Source organism: Erinaceus europaeus, chromosome 6 (assembly GCF_950295315.1).
Source record: "Erinaceus europaeus chromosome 6, mEriEur2.1, whole genome shotgun sequence".
Taxonomy (NCBI): Eukaryota; Metazoa; Chordata; class Mammalia; order Eulipotyphla; family Erinaceidae; genus Erinaceus; species Erinaceus europaeus.
Window position 1 is genome coordinate 13,060,940 of NC_080167.1, and position 22,166 is coordinate 13,083,105.

General features: G+C 40.5%; 1 protein-coding gene across 4 annotated transcripts in view; it reads left to right on the top strand.

Moving 5' to 3' along the window:
• TMEM116 (transmembrane protein 116) overlaps nt 1-22,166 on the top strand; it is a 163,495-nt gene that overhangs the window by 59,617 nt on the left and 81,712 nt on the right. For 3 of the 4 annotated variants that reach the window (XM_060193079.1, XM_060193080.1, XM_016190589.2), the window contains exons 7-11: nt 2,759-2,842; nt 3,522-3,660; nt 6,729-6,873; nt 11,441-11,514; nt 12,271-12,791. In XM_060193079.1, the coding sequence (XP_060049062.1) occupies nt 2,759-2,842; nt 3,522-3,660; nt 6,729-6,873; nt 11,441-11,514; nt 12,271-12,477 (649 nt within the window). In that variant the 3' untranslated portion in view covers nt 12,478-12,791. Of the gene's footprint in view, nt 1-2,758; nt 2,843-3,521; nt 3,661-6,728; nt 6,874-11,440; nt 11,515-12,270; nt 12,792-22,166 lie in introns of those variants that run through there. The other variant, XM_060193081.1, reaches the window with a different exon arrangement.

Consider the following 22,166-nt stretch of genomic DNA (forward strand, 5'->3'; position numbering starts at 1 on the left):
GACTCCCCTGCAGGTAGGGAGCCTGGGACTCCAACCAGGATCCTTAAGCTGGTCCTTGCGCTTTGCGTGGTGCCTTCAACTGCTGCACTACCGCCCGATTCCCCCCCCCCTTTTTTTTTCTAACAGAACACTGCTCAGCTCTGGCTTATGGTAGTGTGGGGGATTGAACCTGGGACTTGAGAGCCTCAGGTATGAAAGTCTCTTTGCATAACCATTATGCTATTCCCCCACCCCTACTTAGACTTGTTTTTAACCCTACTTCTGTCATCAACTCTATGTGACTACCAACAAATATCTCTTGTTAAGTCTTTGGACTTTTTTTCTTTAATATTTATTTATTTTCCTTTTCACTGCCCTTGTTTTATTGTAGTAGTTATTATTGTTGTTGTCGTCATTGTTGGATGGGACAGAAAGAAATGGAGAGAGGACGGCAAGACATGGGGGAGAGAAAGATAGACACCTGCAAACCTGCTTCACTGCCTGTGAAGTGACTCCCCTTCACGTGGGGAGCCAGGGCCTCAAACCAGGATCCTTGTGCCGGTCCTTGTGCTTTGTGCCACATGTGTTTAACCTGCTGCACTACCGCCTGACTCTGGACTTTTTTAAAATACTGATTGGGACTTTATTATGGACTTTATTATTTATTTATTTATTTATTTTTGCCTCCAGGGTTATTGCCAGGGCTTGGTGCCTGCACCACGAATCCACTGCTCCTGGAGACCATTTTTTCCCTCTTTGTTGCCTTTGTTATCTTTTTTTTTTTTTAAATCATTGTTGTGGTTATTATTATTGCTGCCGCTGCCGTCGTTGGATAGGACAGAAAGAAAGCGAGAGAGGAGGGGAAGACAGAGAGGGTGAGAGAAAGACACCTACAGACCCGCTCCACCTCCTGTGAAGCGACTCCCCTATAGGCGGAGAGCCGGGGTCTCAAACGGGGATCCCCACACTGGTCCCTGCACTTCACGCCACATGCGCTTAACCCACTGCGCCACCGCCTGACTCCCGACTGGGATTTTATTCTATCAGATATCAATTTGGAGAACACTGACATTTTCTAAAATGATAGCACAATTATATCCGCCCATTGATTCAGTCCTTTGCTAAGTCTCTCGGTAAGATTATGTATTTTTTAAAATTTTATTTATTTATTCCATTTGCTGCCCTTGTTTTATTGTTGTAGTTATTATTGTTATTGATGTTGTCATTGTTGGATAGGACAGAGAGAAATGGAGAGAGGAGGGGAAGACAGAGAGGGGGAGAGACAGACACCTGCAGACCTGCTTCACCGCTTGTGAAGTGACTCCCCTGTAGGTGGGGAGCAAGGGCTTGAACCAGGATCCTTATGCTGGTCCTTGCCCTTTGCGCCTTGTGCACTTAACCCGCTGGGCTACCGCCTGACTCCCGATTATATAATTTTCAATGTATGGGTCTTAGACATCTTTCAGATTTACTTTGAGTTTTTGTTTTCCTTTTACCAGATGTTTCTTATTAGGGGTCTAGTGGTTTACAGTGCAGTTGTAAACACTAGTGAAAATTCTCATCTCCCTGTGCATCATGCAACAGGATTTCAAAGTTCCCTATAGCCCCTTCCTACCTCTCTTTTGCCAGAGTCCTTTGCTTTAGTGCAGTATACCACACTCAGTCCAACTGTCAATTTGTGTTTAACTTCTCTGTCTTGACATCATGTTAATTTAAATAAGTCAAAAAAAGAAGGAGAAATACCAAATGATCTCACTTATAGGTATAACTTAAGAAAAAGGACAGAGGAAAAACAAAGTCTTTGGACAGCTTATTTCTTATCATGTATCATAAAGAGCTGTATTAGATTGTTTTCAATATATTTTAAGGTCCATATTTCCATTTTTTAAAAAAATATGTATTTGTTTTATGGTGAAGAGACCAGAGCACTGTTCAGCCCTGGCATATGGCAGTGCTTGGGATGGAATTTGGGGCACTTAGGTACTCAGGCATGCTAATTTAGATCTCTAGTACTGAGCTATTTCTCTAACTCTACTTATAATCTTTAAATCCAGAAAGGATGTGGAATATTACCTAAAATCAGGGTCACTGAAGAGTTGACTTTAGACTTTATAACTTCTGAATCCTTTCCTCTTTCAAGGAGTAGGTTGTATTGAGCTAAGTAATTGGTCACTTAAGGGGGCAGGTCATGGCGTACCTGGTTAAGTGCACATGTCATCATGCACGAGGACCTGGGTTCAGTTCCCTGGTCCCCACCTACAAAGGGAAAGCTTCATGAGTGGTGAAGCAGTGCTGCTGCAGGTGTCCTTTATCTCTCTCTCTCTCTCTATCTTTTCTCCCCTCAAATGAACTAAGGTTTTAAAAAATTAAAAAGTAGTTAGTTATTTAAAGGAAGAATGTCTAAGAAGGCTCTGATGTAAGTGAAGTTGTCCTTATTAGCAAGGACAGTGAAATAAGCTGAGCAAAAGCTCCTTGGATGTTTCCTTTCCCTTTCACCCACTTGGGCTTTTATCTGATCAAACTCATAGAGACTATGAAACTCATTAACCTAGGTATGGAATACATTCCCCACCCCATTCTGCAGGAACTTGGAGAGAAACTATATTTAAGATTTTAAAGGTGTTTTTCTTGAAGAAATTATATAGATATGTTTACATATATATATTTATGAAGAAGGTTGGGGCAGTAGAACAGGAGACTAGTCTATAAAAGGGAAAGGGCATGACAAAGTTTCAATAAGTCTTGCTTCCAACTTGATAAGTTTTTTTCTCTCTCTCAGCCTGATACCTATACTGTTAGTGGCACCTGTATTCTGTCTGGGCAATGCCAGTGAGTGTTTCCACAACTTCAGCCAAAGCCACAGGTGAGTATGTCATTTTCATCATAACTTTACACCTTTTTGTTGTTATTGCTGCTGTAAATAGAGATAAAAGCATTTCTGTGGGGGCCTGGTAGTAGTGCAGCAGGTTAAGTGCACATGGTGCAAAGCACAAGGACTGGCATAAGGATCCCAGTTTGAGCCCCAGCTCCCCACCTGCAGGGCGGTAGCTTCACAAGCAGTGAAGCAGGTCTGCAGGTGTCTATCTTTCTCTCCCCCTCTGTCTTCCCATCCTCTCTCGATTTCTATCTGTCCTACCCAACAACAATGGCAAAAATAATAATAACAACAATGTGATAAACAACAAGGGCAACAAAAGGGAAAAAATGGCCTCCAGGAGCAGTGGATTCGTAGTGCAGGCACCAAGCCCCAGCGATAACCCTGGAGGCAAAAAAAAAAAAAAGCATTTCTGTATCATTCTGACCAAGATGATTGTATTCAGAATATGCTGTGGAACAAGGTTTTGTCAAGACTAGCATTACACAAGTAGAAATACAATGTAGTGTGACTAGAAGTTAATGTATCTATGAGCAGGGAAAAGTTGTTATGGGCAGAGGTCATCAAAATAATACGTAAAATTGCATGTTCATTCACTTTTTGTTGGACAGGATGTGTGTACTCTAGTTTTCTATCTCGTACTCCTGTGCACTGATACTCTTCGTAGGTGCATCCTGATGCAGTCACCACCATCAACCATGGCTGAACTCCTGCCTGCTGCCAACACGTCAGTCTGCAGCATACTATATTTTTATGGTCTCACCATCTTCCTGGCCAGCTTTCTACTCAGCCTTCTCTCCATTGTGGTATGGTGCCATCCCATTTGCCTTTATGGAGAGGGGGAGGTTTGGGAGGATGAAGCATTATTCCCATGACCTAGGAATGATGGGATGCAGAGGACTGCGATATAGCTCACCTGATAGAACACAAATCTTACAAAGTAGTATGAGGCCGCTGGGCTCAAGCTTAGGTAGCACCTGGGAGTACCCTGTGTGACACTGGGGGAGCTCAGTGGATGGTAGAGAATTCTACTTGGCCTTTTCTCTCTCTTTTTCTCCTTTTCTCACCTCTGTAAATTAAAGGAATGAGAAAAATTGGTCCAGGGAGATCACTCTCTAATGATCTCATGCATGTGCAAGACCCTGCCATCATTCTCTGGAGCCTCATTTAAAAAAATGATGAGAGGACCAGAACATAGCTCACCTAGTAGAGCACATGCCTTGCCAAGTGTGAAGGGAAGCTGCATGGATGATGGAGCAGTGCTGTAATGTCTCCTCCTTTCTGTCCAGTTAACAGTAAAATACAGCAGTTTGTACGTGTGTAACATTTCTCAGTTTTCTACATAACAACTCAACCCCTACTAGTTCCTCCTCTGCCATCATGTTCCAGGACCTGAATCCTCCCCCTACCCACCCCAGGGTCTTTTACTTTGGTGCAGTACACAACTCCAGTCCAAGTTGTGCTTTGTGTTTTCCTTTCGGTTCTTATTTTTCAACTTCTGTCTGTGAATGAGACCATCACATATTCTTCATTCTTTTTCTGGATGATCTCATTTAACATGGTTCCTTCAAAGGTAGAGACAGAGAAATCAAGAGGGAAGGGGGGAGAGGGAGAGGGAAAGAGAAAAAGAGAGGGAGAGGAAGAGAGGGAAGGAGAGAGAGAGAGAGAAAGAGAGAGACCTGCAGCATTGCTTCACTGCTTGTGAAGCTTTCCCGTTGCAGGTAGGGATGAGTGGCCTGAACCTGGGTCCTGCACATGGTAAGATGTACAATCTGCTGTATGTACCACTAACAGGCCCCTAAAGTAAATCTTTTTTTTTTTTTTTTGCCTCCAGAGTTATTGCTGGGGCTCGGTGCCTGTACTATGAATCCACTGCTCCTGGAGGCTAGTTTTCTCCCTTTTGTTGCCCTTGTTGTTTTACCATTGTTGTTATTATTATTGTTATTGATATCATTGTTGTTGGATAGGACAGGACAGAGGGAAATGTAGAGGAGGGGAAGACAGAGAGGGGGAGAGAAAAATAGACACCTGCAGACCTGCTTCACCGCTTGTGAAGCGACCCCCCCTCTGCAGGTGGGGAGCCAGGGGCTTGAACCGGGATTCTTACTCCAGTCCTTGCACTTTGTGCCACCTGTGCTTAACCTACTGCACTACCACCCGACTCCCTAGTTAAATATTTTATTTATTTACTGTTGTTTTTTACCAGAGTTCTGCTCAACTCTAACTTATGGTGGTGTGGTTACTGAACCTGGGACCTTGTAACCTCAGACATGAAAATCTTTTATAGAACCAGTATGCTATACTCCCAGTTCTGTGTTTATATCTTTTTGTGTGTGTGCCTGCATGATTCAACTGGTTCTAGTGGGCTTCTCCCACCACTTCAACCTAAGAAAGAAACAGGAGAAAGACAGAGAAGAGACCCTACAGTACCACTCCATTGTTCATGGAGTGTCCCCCTTTGTACTATAGTGACAGCTCAAAACGAGATCCTAGAACATGATAAAATATATACTAAAAAAATATATATATACAGATATAAATATATATATATATATATATATACATACATACATTCACACACTCTGCTGGATAGTAGATCTCTTGACTCACTATTTTTTAATTTTTTTTTTTTTTTTTGCCTCCAGTACCTGCACCACGAATCCACTGCTTCTGGAAGCTATTTTTTTCCTCTTTTGTTCTTTTACCATTGTGGTTGTTATTGTTGTTGTTATTGATGTATTGTTGTTGAATAGGACAGAGAAATGGAAAGAGGAGGGGGAGAGAGAGATAGACACCTGCAGACCTGCTTCACTGCTCATGAAGCGACCCACCTGCAGGTGGGGAGCCGAGGCTCGAACCGGGATCCTTGCACTGATCCTTTCAGTTCACGCCATGTGCACTTAACCTGCTGCGCTACCACCCAACTCCCTATTTTTTAATTTTATTAGTGACATATTTATTTGTAAAATGATGAGATAACAGGGGTAGGGTTTTGCACTGCCCCCACCACCAGAGTTCTGTATCACCATTTCCTCCACTGGGAATTGTAGTAGTTCTCTCAAGGCCACAGATATGGTTTTACTCTTATTTCTGTAACTAACTAAATTTTATATATCTCCCCCCATTTTTTTGCCTCCAGGGTTATTGCTGGGGTTCAGTGCCTGCACTAGGTATCCACTGCTCCTAGAGGCCATTTTTTCCCATTTTTGTTGTCCTTGTTGTTGTTATTGTTATTGTTGTTGTTAATTTCTCATGCATATTGTGATTAGCCTCAATAACAAAACCAAACAGACAACAACAACAACAACAACAAAACCCCTCATCATTGTTGTAAAGTTTATGTGTTGAATGTAGTTAACCACAAGTTTGGTTAATGTCTATGTCCCTGATCAAACACAGGTTCCCTCTGAAGATAACTTTCCCTCAAAGAGCTTAGTTTTCTGGTCTGTAGAATGGTCGTTACACCTGTAAGATCCTGAGAGAGTGATGCCTCTAAAATTAAAAATAAACCTCGGGGTTGGACAGTAGTGCAGTGGGTTAAATACACGTGGCACAAAGCACAAGGACCGGCTTAAGGATCCCGGTTCAAGTCCCCAGCTCCTCACCTGCAGGGGAGTTGCTTCACAAGCGGTGGAGCAGGTCTGCAGGTGTCTCTCTTTCTCTTCCCTTCTCTGTCTTCCCCATCTCTCTCCATTTCTGTCTGTCCTATCCAACAATGACGACATCAACAACATCAACAATAATAACTACAACAATAAAACAACAAGGGCAACAAAAGGGAAAATAAATAATTTAAAAAAATATTTTTAAAAAGATAAACCTGGATAATTTACTAAGCCTGAACCAAACTACTCACTACCATGTCCATGTTTAGGTCTTACTCATCCAAGCCCGAACACTGTATAAAAAGTTTGTGAAATCAACTGGGTTTCTGGGGAGTGAACAGTGGGCAGCAATTCGTGTCCTGGAGCAGCGAGTGTGCTTCTATCCCACAGCCTTCTTTTGCTGTTGGGGCCCAGGTGAGTATCTTAATGGGAAAAAAACTAGGTAGTAAAGAGGGAAACTGTTTGGTGCTAACCAAGCAAAGTGGTCTTCTTGCTAAGTAGGACTACTGCAAGTTCCTTTTCAGTTTTTTGTAATCTCCTTCACTTATTTTCCTTTTTATGTTTTATAAATTAAGATAATTAAACATGAGATACAACCTGATACAAGAATGATTATCCCAAACATTACATGGAGAAAAGGAGAGCCTATCCAACAAATGGTGTTAGGAAAATTGGGTTGAAACATGCAGAAGAATGAAAGTGGGCCTCCCATTTTCATCATACAAAAAAGTTAACTCCAAATGGATCAAAGATTTAGAAGACTAGAAACCATCAAATACTTAGAAGAAAACATAGGTATAACTCTCTTCATTTGAGTTTTTGCAACATCTTCACCTATTTAAATTTAATTATAAGGAAAACAAAACCAAAAATATACCAATGGGATGACATTAAACTGAAAAGCTTATGCATAGCAAAGGAATCACTGCCATGACAAAGTGACCCTACATGGAGTAGGAGAAAACCTTTATATGTGTCATATATCAGAAAGAGGACTGATAACCAAAATACACAATGAACTCACCAAACTCAACAATAAAAAGACAAACAACCCCACTGAAAAATGGGGGAGGAAGATATGGACAGAATCTTCTCTAAAGAATAGATCCAAAGGGTCAACAAGCATATGGAAAAATGCTCAAAGTCACTGATGATTAGGGCAATGCAAATAAAAACAAAAATGAGATACCACTTTACACTTGTGAGATGTCACACATTAGGAAAGACAGAAACATCAACTGTTGGAGAGGCTGTGGGGGGAAAGGAACTCTCCTACGTTGCTGGTGGGGATGTAAGTTGGTCCAGCCCCTATGGAAAACAGTTTGGAGACTCATCAGAACTCTAGAAATGGATCTACCTTATAACCTAGCAATCCCTCTTCTAAGTAAAATCAAAAGCACTAAACTGTAAAAGACCTATGCACACCAATGTTTATAGCAGCACAGTTTGTAATAGCCCAAACTTGGAAGCAACCTAGATGCCCAACAACAGATGAATAGCTAAAGAAGTGGTGGTACAAGTACATAATGGAGTGCTATGCAGCTGTCAAAATGATGAGGTCATCTCCTTTGCAATAGCGTTGTAAGAATTTGAAGATATCATGTTGAGTAAGACAAATTAGAAAGAGAAAGGCCAGTACTAAATGATCTTGATTACAGGTAGAACTTAAGAACAAAGAACAGTAACAGAAAACATAAGGTGAAACTTGGGCTGGGAGTGGTATATTACACCAAAACAAAGGACTCTGGGGAAGGAGAGAAAGGGACAGGATGAAGGAACATTGGGATCCTGTTGTGTCTATGTGTTAAAGACTATACTATAAACTATTAACGCCCCAATTAAAAAAAAAAGCCTGGGAGTCGGGCTGTAGTTAAGCCCGACTTAAGTGGTTAAGCACGTGGCACAAAGCACAAGGACCAGCTTAAGGATCCCGGTTCGAGCCCCTGGCTGTCCACCTGCAGGGGAGTCGCTTCACAGACTGTGAAGCAGGTCTACACGTGTCTTTCTCTCTCCCCCTCCTCTCTCCATTTCTGTCTGTCCTATCCAACAATGACATCAATAACAACAACAATAAAAAAAAAAAACAAGGACAACAAAAGGGAAAATAAATATTTTTTTAAAAGCCTATTCATACATAGAATGGAGTGTTGTAACAAAGCATTACAATGTTAATGATGTAGGAAAATACTTTTAAAATGTTAAATGAAAAGATATAACAAAACTGCATGTTTAAAATCTCAGTTATGTTTTAATATATGCACATATATATTAATATAACAAAGTGAAAGGCAAAAAAAACTTTTAACAAATACAGCAATACATAACAAAGAACTGAGCTGACACAGGTAAATCCTCCACACCTTTTGGGAGAAATCACTCCCACCCAGAGCTATGTCTGTTATTAAATTCTCCAAGTCTTCTTTGTCTGGCTCATGTAGTAAATGACTTCCTAAGAGAAACATTAAAGGGCCATGTATGAAGAAGGTGAATTTCTCATTCTTAAAATAGCTGAGTAGTATTCCATTGCGTATATATACCATAGCTTTCTTAGTCACTCATCTGTTGTTGGACACCTACAGTGCTTCAAGGTTTTGGCTATTACAAAGTGTGCTGCTATGAACATAGGTATATACAGATTTCTTTGGATGGGTGTGTTTGATTCCTTAGGATATATCTCCAGGAGAGGAATTGCCAGGTCATAGGATAGGTCCATTTCTAGCCTTCTGGGAGTTCTCTAGACTGCTCTCCACATGGGTTGGGCCAATTTACATTCCTACCAGCTGTATAACATGGTTCCTTTGCACCCACAGTCTCTCCAGCATTTGTTACTGCTGTCCTTTCTGTTGATAAATAAGAACAAAAATAGGAAATACGGGGAGTCGGGCTGCAGCGCAGCGGGTTAAGCGCAGGTGGCGCAAAGCACAAGGACCGGCATAAGGATCCCGGTTCCAACCCCAGCTCCCCACCTGCAGGGAAGTCGCTTCACAGGCGGTGAAGCAGGTCTGCAGGTGTCTATCTTTCTCTCCTCCTCTCTGTCTTCCCCTCCTCTCGCCATTTCTCTCTGTCCTATCCAACAACGACAACAACAATAATAACTACAACAATAGAACAACAAGGGCAACAAAAGGCAATAAATAAATAAAATAAATATTAAAAAAAAAAGAAATAGGAAATACAAAGTAGAGCTTGGACTGGGTTTGGTATATTTCACCAAGGTAAAGATCTCTGGGGGAAGTGGGGAGGGGGAGACATTCATGTCCTGGTGCATGATGGTGGAGGACCTGAGGCTGGAGGTGAGAATATTTTGCAGAAAATTGGGAAATTTTACACATGCATCACCAGCTGTATTTACTGTAAAACATGAATCCTCCTCCCCCCCAAAAAATAAATAAAGGCCACATGTGGATGTGCATAATCTCATTTGGTGGCTTGGTTGGTAATGGCTGGAGGAGGGGGCTCTGTGCTGGGACCTGGGAGTGAGGTTCCTCAGACACCTCTGAGCCAGGAACATGGGGCTAGGGCCTGGAGGGGGGCAGCAGTAGGCCCTTTTTCCACATAGGAAAGTGGTTGGGTGGGGGCTAGACCTTAGAGGGCTCAGGCGGGGCAGTTAAGGGCTGGATAATAAGTAGTGATCTGTATAATAGCTAGCCACCACTGATCAGTCTCAACACTCAGCTCAACTTTTTCAGGTACCACCCATTGTAATCTTCCCCGGAGTCCTCCCAGGTTGGTGTGATTAATATCTACACCTCTGTTATGGATGGAGACTGCTGCTCAAATTTTTTTTTCCTCAGAGCCAAAGACTCACATATGTACAGTTAAACTACTCTGGGTCATTTTTTATTCAGATAGACACACACACAGAGAAACACAACAGCAACAGAGCTTGTTCTGGTAATACCTCCCATGTAATGCTGGGGCTCAGATCTGGACTGCTAGCACAGCAAGGCACAATCTCTACCCAGCAAGCTCTCCGGTCTGGGTCTTAGAAGTTAAGTTATTCATTACTTTTCCTGGGATACACACACACACACACACACACACACACACACACACACCAGAAATGTGGTCATGTTTGGTTGTGGATTCAGTGTGGAACAACTCCCCTGTAATCTCATAACTTTGTCAACCATTACTAACCCACTAATAAAGTTTTTTTTTTGAGAAAAAGACAGATATGACAGATCCCAAAGGTATTAATATCTCCCCTTCCTATTGTATAAAGCTGTATTGAGAATCAAATTGAATAATATTTGGATAAGATTAATATTTTAGGAGTTTAGTAAACTTCTTAGTGCCATGAAGTATAACTTGTTTTACTTTAATATATCTTGCCACCATTGTTACACTTCTTCTTCTAGCGTTTGCCATTGTTACACTAATAATTTGCAAAACTTTAACCAGTAATCAGTAAAAGTTAGAAAACTGAGGCATTGAAGTTTATATAACTGGTCAGTCTTATAGTTATTCTTGTTTGTGCTGTTAGTTCCCTTTCCTATAGGTCTCTTTTAAAATATACTTTACTGGAGGGGGTACAGTTATAGTACAGTTCATTCGCACAATTCTTTGGCATATAAACTAGAGAATTCTATGATCAAGTAGCCATTGTCTTTAAAAGTATGATTTTGGGGGTCAGGTGGTAGTGTAGTGGGTTAAACACACGGTGCAAAGCGCAAGGACCAGCATAAGGATCCTGGTTCGAGCCCCCGGTTCCCCACCGGAAGGGGGTCCTTTTACAGGCGATGAAGTAGGTCTGCAGGTATCTTTCTCTCCTCCTCTCTGTCTCCCCTTCTCTCTTGATTTCTCTCTGTCCTATCCAGCAGTGACAACAAGGGTAACAAAAACTGCAACAAAATGGGAAAAATGGCCTCCAGGAGCAGTGGATTCATACTGTAGGCACCAAGCCCCAGCAATAACCCTGGAGGTATATATATAATTTTAACTTATACATCAACAAGATTTATATTTTGTGTTTTCATAGCTGTCATTCTGATGTTTATAAAGCTGACTAAGACACAGGACACCAGGCTTCACATGACCCTCTATGTTCTCCAGGTAATGTCCAGCACCTCTTTTGACAAAAGAGGTTTACCTTCTTGTCTTGTTCTCTTACACTGTCTTTACTCAGTAAGTACAGTTTTTCCACTCTGGATATTTATTTGTACATTGCAAAAGAGATGGTGTAGTATTTATATTTAGTTGTGAATAATGTAAAGGTTTCTTCACAGTGAAATAGGTATTTTTATGGAAGAGAAGCCATGTAGTTCAGAACTTGTGTGTTTCTGGCTAATTTCATTTTATTGATGTTTTTGAGGTATTGATAACAAACAATAAGATCTAACATAATGTTATGAAACACTGGTAGTGACATGATTCTCTCCCATCTGCAGGAAATTGATGGGTTAAATTAGCTAATCTACTTTAAATGGAGGATGAGGGAATAGAAAGATTTTCCTTCTTCACCAGACTTACAATGGCTTTTTGGGCTGACTCTACATTTTTCTCAAGTCTAGCCACAAAATGGGTCACTAAAGTAGAAACAACCACTTTATTGTCCTCATGAATATACTGAAAATATGACCAGCTCTCAGTCATATGTGATAAGGTAATGTGAAGAGTGAGCATAGAAAGAACTAGGAAAGTATTTTAAAAGTTATATTAGTAAAAAACTAATAAAAAAGTTATGTCAGACCTTGATATTTGACATAGGAGAAATGTAACAATGGTATATTAAGTAATGGGGATGGGGACTATTCCCTGGATCTCTGAAAATCTGAAGAATGGATTACATCACCCCTTCACCTCCTGCAGGCTCTAACAGCATCATCTCAGGGTCTGCTCAACTGTGCAGTTTATGGCTGGACACAGTACAAGTTCTACCAGCTAAAGCAAGAGAATCGGCGTGATGCAGACACTCAGACACCATTATTATGCTCTCAGAAGAGATATTATAGCAGGGGCCAAGGTACACAGGAGTCTATTCTTGCTTTTGCTTCCAACACTTCCACTACTCTTTGAAACTACAATACTAGAACGTCCAAGAACTAAGAGTTATCCAACACTATTAATAGACTGGGAAGAGTGCTTAGGAATAAGATTTTTTATTTTGTTTTTTATAACTATGCTTTGAACTCTGGAAGTGAAAGGGAATATAGTTGGTAGCTATTCTATGTGAATTGGACAATATCATTCCATTATTCTAAGATTTACTGATTTTCTTCAAGAATTTTTTTAAGAAGATGAAATCACTTTCCATCTAAAAATGGACTTAGATTACCTCAAATGTATCTAAATTTCTTCGATCAAAAATAAATTCCAACTTAATACTTATATGTGCTGTTTCCAGGCTCTTTACTTTATGGTTGTAGGGAAAGCACGATATTCAAAAGTTATCTCAGATTGTGCTGTTGTTATTACTCAGTCTGAGCTTGGACAAAGAGAGTTTTGAGTTTCTGTTCTCAGAAGAAGCCAGGACAACAACTGTAAAAAAGTGACAGGTCTAGAGATAAAGCACAGTATTAGAGTATATGCTTTGCATGTATGAGGACCTGGGTTTGATACTCAGCACCAAATTTTTCTTCTTCTCCTGCTCCTCCCCCCCCCTTTTTTTTTTTAACAGAGCACTGCTCAACTCTGGTTTCTGGTGGTGTGTGGGGGATTGAATCTGGGACCTGGGAGCCTCAGGCATGAGAACCTGTTTGTATAACCATTATGCTATATCCCCCACCCCCAGCACCAAAATTAATTAGATTTGTCTTTTGGATCTTCATCTGTTTCCCCTACTCCACCCTTGACAATCAACCTTCCATTCTATGTTTCTGTGAGTTTTTTTTTTTTTTTTTAATATTTCACACATACATGAGATTAGACAGTATTTGTCTCTTTGTGTCTGACTTCACTTAAAAAATCCTTGGTGGGAGTCAGGCAGTAGCGCATTGGGTTAAGCACAGGTGGTACAAAGTGGAAGGACTGGCGTAAGGATCCCGGTTCAAGCCCCCGGCACCCCACCTGCAGGGGAGTCACTTCACAGGTGCTGAAGCAGGTCTGCAGGTGTCTATCTTTCTCTCCCCCTCTCTGTCTTCCTCTCCTCTCTCAATTTCTCTCTATCCTATTCAACAACGACAACAATAATAGTAACAACAACACTGATAAACAACAAGGGCAACAAAAGGGAAAAAATTTCCTCCAGGAGCAATGGATTCTTAGTGCAGGCACCAAGCCCCAGCAATAACCCTGGAGACAAAAAAAAAAAAAAAAAAATCCTAGGTGACTAGTGCATGTTTGAGAGTGATAACTCTGAGCACATTCCAAAACTTTGCATCTTTTTTACTTCTCCTATTTAATTTTTAGTCTAATTTATAATATAATATGTATCCTTTGACTGTTACTGTAATTTTAGTTGCAGTAGTAACTATGCTTATCATAGTTTCAACTATATTCATAATACCTGTCATGACTTGTAACATTTTATAATGTTCCCCAATAATCACCTTTGTTTATACATTAGTTATTTACATTAGATAATACAAAATTATATCTAATTATTAATTACATGTAAGCAGAAATATGATTATCTTGCTGTCTAGCAAGTGTGGCTAGATAACAAATTATATCTCAACATATACTAGGAACAAAGCTTCTTAATCATCAAACTTTGAGAATCCAGAAACACTTTCACAAGCAGTTCTCCTCACTCTAGGCCCATGGCATGTAGGGCATTCTATATGAACAATATATGACATCTGGTTCTTAATTTAGGACCACTTACCTAAAAATCAACTCTGTCTTAGTTAATGACAGATATTTCAAGGGACTAGTCAACCCATGCTACACACAATTCTAGTGCCATGTATATATAAGCCATATAATTTGGGGATGCTGTGCTATCACAGCAACGTGACTGTAGTTAAGCTAATACTGAATATTAATTCTGAATATCTGGCCATACATTGTTATTTAGTCAATAGCTATAGGATATAAGGAGTTATAAACATACACGAGTTAGCTGCAAAATAATGTTAATTATGCATATATAAACATTTCCAAACCCAAATTTTACTTAGCCTTACATTTAATGTAATACTTAAGTTAAATCAGTGAAGCTCTAAACATAAAACCCTAATTTAATACCAGTCTCAAAGTTAATGTTAGCCTACTTCTTTAGTTAAATAAAATAAAGACTTTAGTTAAATAAAATAAAATATAATATAATAAAATAATAAAATAAAATAAAATATTTTATTTAGTTAAATAAAATAAAATAAAGAATTTAGTTAAATAAAATAAAGACTTCTGGGGCCAGGAGATAGCTCACTTGGTAGGGCCTTGTCATGCTCAGGGTACAGGTTAAAGCCCTGGTACCACATGGTAGCACCATAGCATTCAGGGAGGGTGAAGCTCCACTAATGGAGCAGTGCTTTGGTGTGTGTGTTCCCATTTGTCTTTCTCTGTATATCTGGAATAAAAAGAATGAAAAGTTCTTCCCAGAGGCAGTGAACTAATACATAAAACCTTAACACTACAAAAAGGGGGGCAGCAAAGTAACTCACTTAGATAGTGCACTGCATCCCAATGGGAATGTCCTCTTAAGTCATAAATGATTTAAAGGAACAGACAGCATACACACTAGGAAGTAGTTGATGATGATTTTCTACATTATACCCCTTTGGGAAACAGCAGTGATAAAGCCATAAATGAAAAATTTAACTAAAGGGGGTCTTGGTGGGAGCACAGCAGGTTAAGTGCAAAGCACAAGGACCGGCGTGAGGATCCCAGTGAGGATCCTAGTTCGAGCCCCTGACTCCCCACCTGCAGGGAAGTCACTTCACAAGCGGTGAAACAGTTCTGTAGGTGTCTTCTCTCCTTTCTGTCTTCCTCTCCTCTCTTGATTTCTCTCTGTCCTATCCAACAACAACAACAACAGCTATAACAACCACAAGGGCAACAAAATGGGGAAAATAGCCTCCAGGAGCGTGGATTTGTAGTGCTGGCATCAAGCACTAGCGATAACCCTGGAGGCAAAAAAAATTGACTAAAGTATATTAATATACAAACAGAATTGTTAAATTTTCTGCTAGTCACCTTGGTCATACAATTAAGTCAATAAAATTTGGCATGTACATCAGACAAAGGGCTTATAACTAAAACATATAAAGAGCTCACCAAACTCAGCAAAAAAAAAAGACCCTATCCAAAAAGGGGTGAGAGGATGAACAGAATCTTCACCAAAGAAGAGATCCAAAGGGCCAGCAGACATATGAGAAAGTGCTCAAAGTCACTTATTATCAGAGAACTACCAATAAGACAACAACTTTACTCTTGTGAAAATGTCATACATTAAAAAGAACAAGAACAGGGAGTTGGGTGGTAGCACAGCGGGTTAAGTGCACGTGGTGCAAAGTGCAAAGCCGGCATAAGGATCTCGGTTTGAGCCCCCGGCTCCCCACCTGCAGGGGAGTCGCTTCACAAGCGGTGAAACAGGTCTGCAGGTGTCTATTTTTCTCTCTCCCTCTCTGTCTTCTCCTCCTCTCTCCATTTCTCTCTGTCCTATCCAACAATGACAACATCAGTAACAACAACAATAATAACTACAACAACAATAAAAAACAAGGGCAACAAAAGGGAAAATAAATGAATATAAAAAAAGAAAAAAAGAAAGGACAAGAACAACAGATATTGGAGATGTTGCAAACAGGTGTGGAGGGAACCCTTCTATACTGCTTCTATACAAATTGGTCCAGCCCTTGCGGAGAGCAGTTTGGAGAATTCTTAGAATGCTAGAAATGGATGTACCTTATGTCTTGGCAATTTTTTCCCCTAGAAATATATCCAAAGGAAGCTAATACACCCATTCAAAGAAATCTCTGTAACTTGTGTTTATAGCGGCACAAATTAGCTCATACTTGGAAATAACCCAGTTGTCCAATGATAGATGGATGAGAGGCTAAGAAATTTGTGGTGTATATATACACAGTGGAATACTACTCACCTGTAAAAACGATAAAGTAATCTCCTTAGCCTCATCTTAGATGGAGCTTGAAGGAATCATGTTAGGTGAGGTAAGCCAGAAAGAGAAGAATACATACTGAATGATCTCACTCATAGGCAGAATTTAAGAAAGGGCTGAAAGGGAAAACACAAAGTAAAGCTTGGTCTGGGTTTGGTGTATTGCATCAAAGGAAAGGACTCTGGGGAGGGAGTAAAGGAATGAGTTTGGTGGAAGGGGCTCTGGGGTCCTGACTCACGATGGTGGAGAGGTACCTAAATTGAGGGTGGGAGTGTTTTGCAAACACCTAGCATGAGGAGATGAGAAACTGTACCTATGTATCAACAATTGTACTGGAAACCATTAACCCCCCCCAGTAAGAGGACCCCCAAAAAATTAGGTACAAAGCATCTTATAGACAGGTTATCAATAAAGATGGATTGTAAATGGACTGTAAAAATTAACAGCTAAAGTAAGAATAAACTATGAAGGTAGATTTATTTTAATTGGGAGGATCAGCACATCACTCCTGTATTTGTGGTTCTAGGATAGAATTCAGGACCTCCTGCATGCAAGTCCTATATTCTACCACTTCCATCTCCCAGGCCATGCAAGTGACTTTATTACTTCTAGTTACACAGACTGAATAAGTCACCCCCACTATGCTTCGCTAGTCCTAAACCCAAATAATTAGTATAACTACATTATTTATTAGAGTACTATTAGATATAGCCTAAAATTCAAATAACTTTCTGATAGCATGAGTGATTGAGTAGTGCTTTGGTGCCTTTCCATTCTCTCTTCCTCTCTCTCTCTCTCTCTCTGTCAGAAACTAAGGGTGCAGTCAGGGGTTGAAGTCTTCCAGGAGCAACACAATCACACAGACAAAGGAGGGAGGCCCAAGTGAGCAAGAAAAAGTAATTGTAAAGATAGGTAAGTTGTTACAAAGTTACATACTGAAATGTGTGCTCGGATAAATCAAGTATAGTTTATTTAAGTCATCAGGTTTCCAACCAGGAAATGTCATCTTAAGTGATCACTTTGATCCAAAGTTGACCCAAACAATTAAAAGAAATTTAAATATTAAACTAAAAAGTTTACCTCTTTCATCTTTTATGTAATGATTTAGCTACACAAATCCAACTAAGATTTCCTGGCACCACCCTAAGCTAGAACTGAGCAGTGTTCTGGTGAAAATAAAAAATAACCAAATGAGCTACCTACAAAGAGGATTTATTTTATATTTTTATTGCTATTTATTTATAAAATAAAAAATATCAACAAGATCATAGGATAAGGGGTACAGTTCCACTCAATTCCCACCACCAAAGTTCTGTATCCCATCCCCTCTATTGGAAGCTCCCCTATTCTTTATCCCTCAGGGAGCATGGACTCAGGATCATTATGAGGTGCAGAAGGTGGATGGTCTGGCTTCTGTAATTGCTTCTTAACTGGACATGGGTGTTGGCAGGTCAGTCCATACTCCCAGCCTATCCCTGTCTTCCCCTAGTGGGGCAGGGCTCTGGGGAGCCTGGGGAGGTGGGGGTCCAGAGTACACTGGTGAGGTTCACTGCCCAGGGAAGTCAGCTTGGCATCATGGTAGCTAGCATCTGGAACTTGGTGGCTGAAAAAGCATTGAGATATAAAGCAGAACAAATTATTTAATAGGAACATAAAGGTAAAAATAATAGCAGATGAGTTTTGGTATCTACATTTTGGAAAAAGCTAGTAGGCCAATTTTAGGCATCTTCCAAGGGGTCCATGACTTTACTAGTTTTTGCCTGTGCCCGACAGCTAACATGCAGGTGGACCAAAGGTATTGTCTAGGGAGATGGTGTCAGAGTTGGAAAAAGGACTAGAAAGCTGGATCAGGGCAGAGAGTAGCTCCCAAAAATGTGGGAAAGGTATGTAAGTATCATTTTATGTTGTCTTTTTTTTTTTTTTTTTTTTTTTTGCCTTCACGGTTATTGCTGGGGCTCGGTGCCTGCACTATGAATCCTCTGCTCCTAGAGGCCATTTTCACCATTTTGTTGCCCTTGTTGTCATTATTAGTGTTGTCATTGCTGTTGTTGTTGTTGGATAGGAAAGAGAAAAACCAAGAGGAAGGGAGACAGAGGGGGAGAGAAAGATAAACACCTGCTTCACCGCCTGTGAAGTGACCCCCTGCAGGTGGGGAACCAGGGTTTCGAACCAAAATCCTTGTGCTTTGCACTGCTGGGCTAGCTTCTTGAGCGGGAGACAGACGACCAGGGACTCACAGCTGAGTGGGACTCAGCTCAGTCTTTATTGATGAGCGAGAATTCAGTGCAATCTATCTAATCTCTCTTCATTAGAAAATCCTGTCCTTTATATCTCCTGAGGCGGAAGTGTCAGGAAGAGGAAGTACGTAGGATAGGGGTTGGGGAGAAAGAAAAAGCAAGCGAACCAGTGGGGATTAAACGGTGGAAAACAGGATGTTACTAGGAGAGGGGGCGGAGTGGAAAAAGAGCTCGAACCAGTGGGGATTAAACTAGTGGCGGGTCTCAAACAAAACAATGATTATGTAAATAGACCACAGCATTAAGCAATGCAGGGGAACCTGGCATGACACGGATAGAAACAGAAGCAGAACTAGCCAAAGGAGAAATGTTGACCAACATTGCACCATGTGTGCTTAACCTGCTGCACTACCGCCTAACCCCCGTGTCTTTTTTTTTTTTTTTTGGTGAAATGGAAAGATAACTATATTTACATATGATGAAAATAAATACAGCAAAGAATTCTAAAGGATCCTAGGATCAGCAAGTGATGTGAAGAATAAACAAAGGTAACACAATAAACCTTAGATGTATTTATGTATTTATTTATATTTATTTTTGTTTTCTTTTGTTGCCCTTGTTTTATCCTTGTGGTTATTGTTGTCATTGTTATTATTGTTGGATAGGACAGAGAGAAATGGAAAAAAGAGGGGAGACAGAGGGGGGAGAGAAAGACAGACACCTGCAGACCTGCTTCACCACCTGTGAAGCGACTCCCCTGCAGGTGGGAAGCCGGGGGCTCGAACCAGGATCCTTACACAGGTCCTTGCATTTTGTGCCACTTGCACTTAACCCACTGCGCTACCACCCAACCCCTGTCTTTGCTTGCTTGCTATTTTGGGTCACTGCAAACTATTGTGCACTTTAGCTTTACAGTGTATATTTTCCCCTAACTTATGGGTACATGTGCACAAGTCTGTCTCATGGGCCCTGATCTATATCTAGGTTTTGTGGCTTTGTTAGGAGGTGCACTGCCCAATATGGAATTGAAGAGTCCTATGAGCTAGGGAACAGCCTCACCAGAATGTTGGAGCTGAAGGGTTGACATTCTACACTTGGAGTTTCTGAAGTGAAACACCACAATCTGAAGTGAAAGGATAAATTCATCTATGTGACAAGATAGTGAGAACATTTATAGGTAGAAGTAAAAAACCTACCTCTCCTCATGACTGCGGTTAGCAGAACAGACTCTTAGTTCAAGTATAAATTTACCAAGAAAACAACAATTTATGCTACCACTTTATTGACAAGAAAGTAAATATGTAAATATTTACAGAGTTTGTTATAGAGGCACACTTTCATAGCTTCCTGTCAACTACCAAACTGCCAGCACTCCTCACCCACAACCAGATTGCCCCATCCCCTGGAGGTTCCAGGGGCCCTTTCACTCACCTCCTCTCTTCTGTGTCCTCAGATCTGCTGAAAAACTGACATCATTTATTAATGTTTTCCTTGTATTTCCCCTTTCTTTGTTTAATAAATCCCACCTGTGAATGAGATCATCTGGTATGCATCCTTCTCCTTCCGACTTGTAAATCCACAGTTGGCAGTTCAGGGAAATGGGTCCCTAGGGAGGCGCTTGCATTGCCATAGACACAGCCCAGCCTCGAACCCCAGCACCATGTCGCAGGTACACGCTGACAATGAAAGAAGCTTAGATGTCTGTTTCATCCCCCTAACATTCTTTCTCTTCCCTCTCTCAAAAATGACTAGCATTTCAAGTATTAGAAACACTGACTATACAGTGACACTCAAATGACTATTCTGAAAGTAGCATAGTCTTTTCTTCTCTAAGGACTTGTATGAATAGCCACATGAAGGCATTACCGGTCTTTTACTTTTTTTTAAAAACAAGTTTACTTTTCATTGATTTACAACACTATAGAATGTAGAAGAGAAAGATGCCGCTGTACTAGTTCGCCACCTGGAGCTTCCCCTGATGTGACAGTGCTCCTATTGGCACTGGGGCTCAAACCCTGGGTTTTGTGCATTGTAAGATGCAAGCCCTATCAGGTGAGCTATGTCCTAGAAGCCTGTCACTTATTTTGAAAATACTTTATTAATAGTTACCCTTGTTTTACAAAATTACAAGATTTCAGTGGTATAGTTTTACATCTATATATTATGTGTACAGTTCACCATACCCAATCTCAAAGTTCCCATGCTCTACACCCTTGATACCCACCATAGCTTTCACAGAATCTAAGAGACATATGTGGAGTACATATTAAATAATTTTATATTACATATTTATATTCCAGATATGAGTGAAACCATTGGTCACTGTCCTTCACCTCTGTTTTAAAAAATTACTTATTTCTAGATACAGAGAAGCCAGAAAGGGAGAGGGAGAGAGAGAGAATGCAATGATTGCCTAAGGAAAGCAGGTAAAATATGGTAGTACATCACTATCTGAACCTTTGGGAGAATAACTGACTTGCTAGATCGAGAGCGAATTGTCTTTGGTACAGTTCCTCATGAACAAGATAGAGGTCTCCTAGATAGCTGGAAAGAGTAACTTAATTTCATTAAGATAATGAAATGTTGGGGACTGTGTAGAACTCACTAGGTCGGGTTCCTCCATTGTCATGCACACAGTTTAGGCTTGAGCTCCCGTACACGGAAGGTGCTGTGGCAGAAAAAGAAGGTTCAGTGATGTGGTCAGTCTGGGTCTCTCCCCTCCTCCCACCCCCATTGTCTCACTTGATCTAAATGGAAAAAACGGCTTTAAATGGTGAATTTAAGTGTGCCTGAGGTTACAGTTCCACATATTACCCCCCAAAAAACAAACTACTGAAATGTTTTATCCTAATTACTATCATACTAAAACAATGAAAGTAAAGTCTTTAACGTAGTGCTCAGTGTAGAATGAATAATGTTGACATTATGCTTGCTTTGCGATATCTTCACAGAGTACTACCACCTGCTAAGCTTAGTTAACTATAATTGGATAGTTTTGATGTCAACAGTTATTTTTTTCATAGTTTTTTCTTTTTTAAATATTTATTTGATAGGACAAAGAGAAATTGAAAGGGAAAGGGGAAATAGAGAGGGAGAGAAAAAGAGAGATAGCTGCAGACCTGCTTCACTGCTAGTGAAGCTTTCCCCCTGCAAGTGGGGCCTGGAGGCTTGTTCTGGCTCCTTGCACATTGTAATGTGTGTGATCAGCTGGTGCACTACCACTGCCTGACCCCAGTTAACAATTATTGTATTTATGTATTCTATTTATTTATTCAGCTCTGGCTTATGGTGGTATGGGGACCGAACCTGGGACTTTAGAGCCTCAGACATGAGAGTCCCTTTGCATAACCATTATGGTATCTCTCCCACCTGTTTTTTTTTCACTCAACTATTAATTTTAATAAATAAAGAAAAAAGGGAGAACACAGAACTTGGTAGAATGTATGATTCACAAAACCATGTGT